Below are 11,204 nucleotides of genomic sequence, written 5' to 3'. Positions count from 1 at the left end.
TCAGATGGTTCTCCAGGTTGATTGTTCTATAATTCAATTGTAATTTTAATATGTTTCACCAAAAAAAGCAGGCACAGTGTTTATCTACTTGGCTATCTTGGATTTTCTACTTTTATTTATTTTTATGTATCCACATTGTCACCAAATTCTAATCTTTTGAATCATGTTTTATTTATCTAGATTATGCTTTTTCATTGAAACCCATTTTGTTATTTTATTAATTAGTTTGAGAGGTTCATAGGGGAAAGTAGGGAAAATATCATAAAATTGAACCACTTTAATTGGGTTATATGACAAGAACCTAGTGTCATTAGAGAAAAGTGTGTAATATAAAAAACAAATAAACAAACAAAAAACATAGCCATGAGATTAAGACACAACCAGCATTTATTTATTTATTTATTTGTTTGTTTGTTTGTTTGTTTATTTTGAGGGAGGCTGTCTTAACTAGATGACGATGTCCTTTGCTTTGATATAACTCAGCACAACATTTACTAAGAGCAAGTTGATGAAATATTTTTTGTTATACAGGTCTTGCTCCTAACAAGAAATTAATAATATTTACTCTTTTAATTTATTTTCATTTGAAGCCAGAATTAAGTTCCAAAAAAGTCCCTCTATTTTACTGGGACTGTACACTTCTTGAAAGCAGAAGTTGTGTATAATTTGTTTTGAAGTCAACATCAAGCACAATACATTGCAGGTAAATATTAGATAATTTTATATACATTCATCCTAGTGATTTGTCTACCTTAATATACTAAATATTAAATATATTAATTTGGAAGTTCATTCTTTGTCAGGTGGATATGATTATTCAAAAATATTTAATGTATAGAATATTAACAGTCACTTTGAAATGCAGGAAGTTTTAGTTTAAAAAAAATAATAGCCTTGGCTCAAAGTTCCAATTTATTTGTATAAAAAATAAGGATTGGACCAGCTTGTAGCCTATAATTGCACCGGAATTATTGCAAAAGAATGCGTCCAATCATACACTAAAATACATGCCTCAGAGACCTGTGGTGAAGGATTGTTTTTTGTTTGTTTGTTTGTTTTGTTTTGTTTTTATAATTTCCAGTATAATTATATAAACTACAATAAAAATGAAATAGAAAAATAAATTTAAAGATCAATGACATGCACAATTCAATCTCTAATTCCTTATTAGATTTCACAAACATTTAAATTTGCTATAATTTTTTTTAAATGCTGTTCTTTATTTATGTACTTTTTTCGTTCTGTTCTGGTAACAGGCGCTTCACAGACAGCCACTAATGCCTTGACTACACTTTGAGGATCATTGTACTAGACTGACTTCTTAATGTCAGTCTTCTGTTTCAAGTTCTGTCAGATTCTTGGGTTCATCAGCTGTAAAAAGATGTGTGTTGTAGATAAAAATTGTTCATAAGTTTTGAGTGTTTAACACATTCCTGGTACTGTTCAAACATTTAACCTATAGTAAATATTTAATTCTCAAAATAATCATACGAAAGAGAGATATAGAAATGAAGGCAAAGAGCTTAATACACTGATAAAGTTTTCATGTTAGGCTAACGTTTCATGTTACGCTGGGATTTAAATCCACTTCTGATTCCAGAATTCACACCCTTAACCATCATGCTATATAACTTCTCTGGATGACTTCTCATATCTGCTGAGGCTTTTCATGATGCTATACTTTCCAGCTTATTAATTAGTACTAGAAAACTGAAGTTACTTTAACATTTTTAAATTCCTTGCAAGAGGACTTCTATTTTAATAGGCTGTACGAAATGTTTAGTGATTATTTTAAAGTCTGGTCATCAAAGCCATAGGAAGTTTTCATGCAATGGTAAAGTGAGTCTTTCTATGGGAGTTGTGAAATCAGTTTATTTTTTTCTTTCTTCTGAATCTTTTCATATGTCAGCTGTGCTGCTGTTTGAATCAAAGATATTTGATTGCCATCTATGTTCTTCTCTTAAACTAAATTGAGAGCTTTGTGGAAGATTGGCAGGCTTGCATAATGGACTATTTTGGCATTGGCAAAGTGTTGCAGTGGGAGAGAACTTGCAACTCCTATGTTCAATGGTTGTCAAAGTGAAATTTAGTGTCATACTTGGCAGGGGTTTCAGAGCTATTTGCTACCAATTCCCTAAGAAGTTCAGACCTTCTCTTTTTGTTCCAAGAAGGCAGGCCCATTGGTCAGATTGTTTAAGAGACTATAATTATTATTCCTTCATATGAAAAAACTTTTTTTCTTTTTTCTTTTTTTGGTAACAGTACGGAAATATATGTGTCTTTCTTAATAGCTCTTACCACAAAAAAAGGAGCCTTAATAAATATTAAGTGTGTGTATTTTACATTTTTTTCTCTTTTCTTAGAAGGGCTTTGTTGTGATATATTCATTAAATTACCAATATCAATCAAATTATCCTGTGTAATATAAAAGACTGTAGGGAAGATGTGAATTTTACTCAATTCTACTAAAAATCAGCCCTAGACAATGCTCCCAGGATAAATGGCATAATTATCTTTCCTGGGTGCAGCCTTTGGAATTAGATGGACAGGTCTTATTTCTTATCCATTTGCTTGATAACTCTGGCACTTTGGCTAAATGCTCATATGCTTCTTCATCTGTTAAATAGGTGTAATAAGACCAACTTCATAGGTTTTATGTGAGGAAAAATTGAGATGATGCTTATTAAGTAATTATCTCTGCCTGGGACATAATCAGCATTCAATAAATATAAGCTGCCATCATCATGATTAAGAAAAATCATGGAAAGAAAGTAGACTGGATAAATAAAAACAGATTATGGAAGCAGCTTTATATTCCTTTATGCATATGGTAAAATATAAGGAAAGAAGGAGGACAAAAGTAGCGGAGACTGCATTCTTTCAAGGTAGATTAACATAATCTGAAAATACTAAAGATAGGAAGACATAGGGAAGGACTCTCTGGCACATTCAATAATCCAGAAACCTGGATATTGAATGTCTTTATTAAGTCAGTTAATTGTTTGAAAAACTAGATTTGCCCAGTCCCGAGTCAAAGGAGTTAGGCTTTTAGGGCACAAGTTGTTATGAAATATATCCCAAAGAGAGAGGAACCCAATGGAGATAATTGAGAGTCAACTGAGTGGTTAAGGTTGGCTGCTCCAAACAAAACAAATGATGGGGTTCCATGCTTGGGGAGCCTCACACTATTCATACTGCTCTTAGGAACAGGTCACAGTGAAATGTCTCAGTAGAGATCAGGCTGATTCCTTTTTATTCACCAGAACACAGCTGAAATGTGCTCTTCTCCTTAACAAGCCATCTCAGACTGGCTAATACTAACATCTCTTTCCCATTCTTTATTGTTGGCATTATTTTTTCTCTTCGTTATACTTATTTTGTATTGCAATTATCTGAATACCGTTTTTAATCTAATATTATTTAATGTCCTTGAGTGTGAAAGCTCTATATTTTTAATTTGCCATCATATAGAGAGCACTTAATGTAGTGGTTTTCACACAGTAAGCTCTCAATGCAAATTTGTTGATTAAAAGGAGGAACAATAATTAACAATAACAAGGATGATAAAACATGACACATCTAATTCTAGATTTGTCACACAAAATAAAGGCAAAATGAAAGGGACAGACCCTCAACAATGCAGCTCTTGTAAGATATCTCCCCCGCCCCTTCTTGGTGAAACCAGAATTTGACTTAACCTGACCTATATGAAAGTGTTGGAGGAAGGAAGCAGGAAAGTCATTAAATGATGTACCAATCATTCTCTCCCATTTCTCCAGCAATTGCCTTGGTGGTACTTTTAACACTTTTCTGCTGTCTCATACCTGATAACAAATTGTATAATTGAAGCCTGTCATGAAAAGCTGTGTGAAATTTTCAGTGCCACCTTCTTAACCTTTATAAAATTTTTCAGTTCAGGTATCAATATGATAAAATACATTGTCATGCACTTTTCTGGACTTCATGAGAGAGAATAAATTCCAAAGAAAAAGGTGAAATTTAGGATTACATACAAGACCCCTTGAATATGTAGCACAATGTTCCTTCCCTGTTTCCACGAAGAGAAGACCTAGCCAGACAATCAGCTCTAATATATTTTTTGGAGCAAAAATTAATATACGACCCGGTCTTATATTAATATTTGCTCCAAAAGATGCATTAGAGTTGATTGTCTGGCTAGGTCTTATTTTCGGGGAAAGATGGTAACAAGAAGTTCATTTTTAGAAAATAAACATTTCTCTCACAGATTAAAAGGACATGTTCTCTATGTTCTATTACCAGCTAGTGTATGAATCAGAAAGGTCTTTTATATCTAAAATTGGAAAGGCTGCAAAGTAAAGTTTCTATATAAACATATTACCAACATGTATCTGGATGTTGAAAAAAGCCTCTTTCCTTGTAGAAGTGATCACAGTGCTCTTGCTTTTCTGTTGACCCATAGCAATGAAAGACAATGACTTTTTGAAAATATCTTTTATATGGATAATGCACTAGAGTAAGATGGTATATAGTTACAGACTTGAGATTTCTACACATAAACGGTTGAAGAGAATTAGTAATTTTCAGATTGACGACAAGCATATAATTCAAGCTGTTTTCAAAATCATTTGATTAAATGGAAAATAATTGCTTTTGAATTTGTGATCAAGTAAAAAGTCCTTTTGATTTTCTCCATTATTTTAAAATGTTATGTAAAGAGGCACAATACACTCAGGAGAGCACATTTTGATTCCAGGTTGATTTCTTTGATGAGCAGCTGCTGTTGCATCGAATCCAAGTTAGATTTATGGCCTAGGGATTGTAGTCTATAAATTGCCACTTCTTAGAGGAAGTAAACAATAGCCAAGATAAATATTTGATTCCTTGGAGTCTAAGAAAACTGTGGAGAAATCACTATGAATGGCAAGAATCCAGGAGAAGACAGAGAACAGAGGGAACAATAGTGCTGGGAAACAGAAGGTCCTTAGAAATGAAAAGAGAAGTTGGTTATTAAGCAATTCCATCTAAATTTGGTCTAAGTTACTTGGATTGGGTTCAGTACAGTAGGTCTAATATATATTTGAAATATTTCCCCAGATCAAAATATGTTTGAAAGATTCACATACATATATATGTAAATGTACTAAAGGCACATACAATATCCTTATAAAGAATACCTCTGTAATACTTGTAAAATATAGAACTCATCTATGAGAAATGCAAAATTATAACATTTCATATATAGAGATATGTAAAAACTCTGACAAAAATTAATTTCCTACATTATATAGTTACGTTTACGTCACTGACATTCATGAAAACCTTTATGAAGGGTTTTAAAAGTACTATTATAGATTAGAAAAATTGTAAGATCAGGGGTAAGAAAGAACTGAGCTCCTACGAACTTCATCTTGAGCTAGTTATTAATCTCTCTCAGTGATTTTAATGATAACATGGATATAGTGATGCCTACCTCACAGGGGTGTTGTGTTGAAGGGAGAGATTATGCAAAAGGTACCTGTGTTTGTCCTTTTAGGCTGCTATAGCAAAATATCACACACGGTGTGTCTTATGAACGACAGAAATTTGTTTCTCATAGTTCTGGAGCTGGGAATTTCCAGATGGGGATGTGAGCAGATTCATTGTCTAATGAGGTCATGCTTCCTTGTTTATAAGTGGCTGTCTTTTCACTGTGTCCTCACATGACCAAAGGGGAGAGGGAACTCCAGGGTCCCTTTTACGTGAACGCTAATTTCGTTTCTGAAGGCTCCAGTCTCATGACCTTATGGCCTCCCAAAGACCCCATTTCCATATAACATCATGTGGCATTTGGGGGTTAGGTTCAACATATGAATTTGGGGCCACACAGACATTCAGCCTATAGCAGTGCCCAACAGAGAAACAGCAAATAGGGATATGCAAAAAACTTCTGTGCCCTTTTTCTGCCTCATTATTGATAATGCAGCTCTATAAAATATAAGTGTTTTATTGTTATCCATTTTTCTAGTACATTTGGATGATCTTAGATACAGAGGTAAAGAGCTTAGTAAAAAAGGAAGACAAGTTCATGTTTTTGGCCATCTCTCCGAGCCAAGTGTTTGAAGCAGGCAGTTCATGATTTTCCTCAGTTAATAGCACCAACGGGCTGATAGTAGTCAATGTATTATTGATTAAATAGGTTACACATTCACTAACGGCCCGCTTGATATTTGTTGTGCAAGTTTATGAATCCTGTTTATATTTTCCTCCATGACAAATAATTACACACACACACACACACACAGACACACTGGGGGTGCCAAAAAATGTATACACATTTTAAGAGATGTTATCTACACTCAAGCAGCAGTTCACCATAATCAGAAGTGTCTGGACGCTGATGGTAACCACTTTGAGCATCTCTTGTAATTGCAGAAGTCAAACGTGACTTGTATTCATCTTTTGTTATTGGTATATATTGACTATTACAATTTTAATAGTTTTTTCCCTTCTTAAAATGAGTGCACATTTTTTGTCACCATATGTATGTATGTATATACATATATATACATATATATGTATATGTATATATGTATATATGTTTATATATTGAGAGAGAAAGAGACAGAGAGACAGAGAGATGACCTTAAGATCACCAAAAAGTAGGTTAGATGATTTTTTTTCTAGTAATGATTTCATAATAGCTTATGAACTTACAAAATTGAGACCCCCAACAAGTTGCACTGTCCAGTACAAAAGAGACTTATTTTATTTAAAAAAGATGAGCATTGCAAGGCAGTCAGCCCAGGTTTTAGAGAAATTTAATACAGATCTGAGAAATATCTGACTTTTAAGAGCATTACAAACTAAAGTCCCCACCAAAATGAAAGAACCTTAAAATGTCCTCTCGACTACTGTGTTTGAGTGAATTTACCTTTATGAGTATGATATAAGTTGATATTTTTAGTTTTAAATGTTAGATAGCATCACAAAACTTTTCTTATAACCAGCAAGTTTTATCTGTTGCTCAACTCTACCTTAGGTCAAAATAATAAAATCACATGTGTATAAAGAAGAACATTTATGTTCTTATTTTCTATTAAAAGCAAATAAATAAACTAATTATGTGTTATGTTGGTAAAACAGAACTTGAAAAAAGGGATGCTAGAACATAATCTAGTTTAAATAACTTTTGTAGTCATGTTAAGCAGATGTTGAAGATATATTAGTAGCTTGGATTATATAAGAATTAATGAATTCCTGATAAAGGACTAAAGATAGGTGTAGTCAATATGGTTGTATTTTTTTTTTTCATTTCTGTTATTGGTGAAATGATATAGAATGAAAACAATAAGGATAACTATATCATATTGTAAATTTACCATATGCCAGACATTATGCTGAGTTCTTTTAGCATTCAACACATCCCATTAAGAGATGTAGGATACTACTACTGTTTTAAAAAAATGAAACTTAAGTTTAGCTCATGAAATTAATTTGTCTAAGTCATACTACCATTAGGTGATAGAGCTGTATGTAATCTTAATTTCATTGCCTATGGATTCTTAAAATAAATACTGCTTGCTCCTTCTAATAAATCAGACAACTTACATCTAAATGTTTTTATTATTAGAACCAAATCCTTCTGATTTTTGAAAGAGTATAACATTCTTTTGACCCTGAGATATTAATGTCAATAGCCATGAAAAAATTTTTGACAGTAAAATCAATTATACTCTCGAAATTTTTAAAATGTTAGTGATACGAATGCTATCAATCCAACATTTACTAAAACAGAAAAATAATACTTCTTATACATAATATCTAGGAAGTTATCTCTGCCCTAGAAGATTAAAGTACTCTTGGAGTAAGTAAGAATTAAGTGAGCCTAAAAAAAGATTTAAGGAAAAGTAAATTAGATTTCTATTTTAGTTTGTACTAGTTAAAGTGCTCTGAACAATGCAAGTAACATCTGAAGTAATTACAATGGAACTTTGTAGGCTAAAGGTGTTTTCTATAAATAATGTGCTGGGACCAATTAGCATCTCTAATGAAATATATAGAGCAACTTTAAATGACATAAATCGAAATGTACAAAGCAGGGGAATGTAAATTTTCTAGGAGAGATTTAATACATTTACTTTGGAACCATACCAAAGCTTTCACCTTCTGTGAGCAACATCTAAAATCATGTCAGATAGAATCAAATTAGATATATTGTCTTTAATTGGTGTTTTTTCTTTATAGGAAAGGCTTTAGAAGAAGGAACTTCATATATAGTAAAGTTTCTGTTAGAGTGGTTGGTGCCAAAATTTACATTAGGGACAATTAGAAAATAAGAATGAGTATTGGAATATATTGGAGGTGAAGGTATTGGTGTAAAAACAGCCAAGTCTTTAATAGGATCAATGAATTAAGAGTAAAATTGCCAAGGGTTTATATAGATCTACCTACATAAGAAAATTCAGGATTTTTCTATTCTCACTTTCATGAATTTCAGAAATTAGAGATAGAGTTCAGATCTATGATATGTCAATGAAAGACCATAAAGCAAATATGTCCATAAACTCATACAGAATCTATTCTTAGAGTTCTAGCAATACACAGTATACCATACAAGGATCTTTAGGGGCAAGAAGGAGAGGAATGAAAAAAAAAAAAGAAAGAAAAAGTAGGAGCAAGAGGAGAAGAGGGAGGAGGGAAAGATGAGAGAATGAGGGAAATGAGGAGAAAAAGGAGGAAAAGGAGGAAGGAGGTGGGGCAGAAGGAAAAATAATAGGAAAGACATGTTTTCCTTTTGCAAGAGTAATTCAATTATATTCTCATATTGTGTCTCCACATTAATAAAGAAAATGTCATATTTACTTCATAATAATCACTATCTACTACCTCATCTGTTTTTTTCTTCAATCACTCTCTACTGTCTGTGGCACTACTCAATGTGGCTACTGTCTGTGGCGCTACTCCTAAGCTAACTTGGAGTTATTTTGGTTATTTTCCTCTTTGTCTTTTCTAAACACGACAGGATCTTCCTTCCCCCCTCCCCCAGTTGTTCAGGTTGGTTCTTTCATTTTTATCTTCATAGCCATAATTTTTGCTCATGCACTCTAAGCTGACAAGTTAAAATTTAAAATTCTTTACAAAAACTGTAGAGAAAAAGACGGGAAACATTGGAACGTTTATAATAGACCAAAAGTCAGTATCCCTAATATATTAAGAGATTTTTCACAAAATTAAAAAAAAAAAAAAAAACAACTAGATTACTCTGGTATTTAAGCCAAAGACATGCCAGCCCTCGGTCCCTGGGAGAGGGACCTCTTATACGTTTGGTGCTCCAGCCCTCAGTTCACTCAGCCACACTCACCATGTGGGAAGAAGAGACCAAGGCGCTTGTGGCTCTGGCCTGTGCAAAGCTGGCTTCGTAGGAGATGACACCCCTGGGCTGTTTTCCCTTCTATTGTGGGCCACCCTTGCCACAGGGTGTAATAGTGGGGGTGGGAAAGAAAGCAGTTACATGGGGATGAAGCTCTGAGCAAGCGAGGGATCCTGGCTCTCAAATATCCCATTGAACACAAATCATCACTGACTGGGATGTCATAGAGAAGATCTGGCACACCACTCCTTCTACCATGAGCTGGTGGTAGCACCTGAGGAGCACCCCAAACTGCTCACAGAGGCCCTCTCCACCCCTAAATCCCAGGGCCAATAGGGATAAAATGATTCAGATCACGTTTGACACTTTCAATGTCCCTGCCATGTACATTGCCGATCAAGCTGTGCTCTCCCTCTGTGCTTCTGGCTGCACAACAGGTATTGTCCTGGATTCAGGGGATGCTGTCACCTACGGTGTCCCCATCTATGAGGGCTATGCACCAGCCCCCGCCATTATGCACCTTGACCTGGCTGGCTGCAACCTCAAGAACTACCTCATGAAGATCGTCACAGAGAGAGACTGTTCCTTTGTGACCACAGCTGAGCAAGAAATCATGAGAGACATCAAGGAGAAGCTATGCTATATGGGCCTAGATTTGGGGAATGAGGTGAACACAGCAGCCTCCTCTTCTCTCCTGGAGAAGAGCCATGAGCTGCCAGATGGGCAGCTCATCACTATTGGCAATGAGCTGTTCCGCTGCCCTGAGACCCTTTTCTGGCCTTCCTTCATTGGCATGGAGTCCACTGGAATTCATGGAACAACCTACAGTTCCCTCATGAAGTATAACATTGACATCTGCAAGGACTTATACACAAACGGTGCCCTCTCTGGGGGTAGCACCATGTGCCCTGGCATTGTAGATGGGATGCAGAAGGAGATCACAGCCCCGGCCCTCAGTACCATGAAGATCAAGATTATTGCTCCCCCAGAGCACAAGTACTTGGTCTGGATCACAGGCTCCATCCTGGCCTCTCTCCCCACCTTCCAGCAGATGTGAATCAGCAAATCAGAGTGTGATAGATCAGGGCCCTCCACTGTACAAAGGAATTGCTTCTAACGTCAGAACAGATTCTCTAGGGATCTCCTTGAGACTTCTCTATTACCAATCAGGAAACTTTAAAAAAACAAAACAAAACAGCCTAGAAGGAAAAACAATGGTCTAATAATAAAGCAAGTAATTATCCAATAAATATGTAAAAATATTTAACTTTTATAATTAAAGAAAAACAAAACTTAACACTATATCATTTTCATCTTTCAATCAGTCCATTGAGAGAATTTTTTTTTAATTAAAGTTTATTGCGGTGACAATTGTTAGTAAAGTTACATAGATTTCAAGTGTACAATTCTGTAATACATCATATTTATCTCATATTGTGTGTTTACCACCCAGTCAGTTCTCTTTCCATCACCATATATTAGACCCTCTTCTAGAGCCCTGCTCCGTCCTCCCCCCTTACTCTCTGATACCCCTAAACTATTGTCTATGTCTATGAGTTTTTGTTCTTTCAGTTGTTTGTGTTGTTCTTTTGTTGTTTTTGGTTTATATACCACCTATCAGTGAAATCATATGGTTCTCTACTTTTTCTGTCTGACTTATTTCGCTTAGCGTTATAATCTCAAGATCCATCCATGTTGTCACAAAAGGACCTATTTCATCTTTTCTTACTGCCAAATTATATTCCATTGTGTATGTATACCACAACTTCTTTATCCATTCATCTATCAAAGGACATTTTGGTAGTTTCCATGTCTTAGCCACCGTAAATAAAGCTGCAATGAACATTGGAGCACACATGTCTTTATGGATTAA

At 34.7% G+C, this 11,204-nt stretch overlaps 1 protein-coding gene across 1 annotated transcript; it reads left to right on the top strand.

Annotated features, from left to right (window-relative positions):
* Positions 1-9,702: 9,702 nt before the first annotated feature.
* On the top strand, positions 9,703-10,388 carry LOC308499798 (actin, alpha skeletal muscle B-like; the record flags this gene model as incomplete). Its single annotated transcript, XM_081053628.1, has 2 exons — positions 9,703-9,715; positions 9,769-10,388. 2 exons carry the CDS (start codon positions 9,703-9,705, stop codon positions 10,386-10,388), a joined length of 633 nt encoding a protein of 210 aa, XP_080909754.1.
* Positions 10,389-11,204: the final 816 nt, after the last annotated feature.

This window comes from Rhinolophus hipposideros (assembly GCF_964194185.1).
Source record: "Rhinolophus hipposideros genome assembly, chromosome: 7".
Classification (NCBI taxonomy): domain Eukaryota; kingdom Metazoa; phylum Chordata; class Mammalia; order Chiroptera; family Rhinolophidae; genus Rhinolophus; species Rhinolophus hipposideros.
Note: the sequence above shows the minus strand (reverse complement) of the source record. Positions and strands in the feature narration are given on the sequence as shown.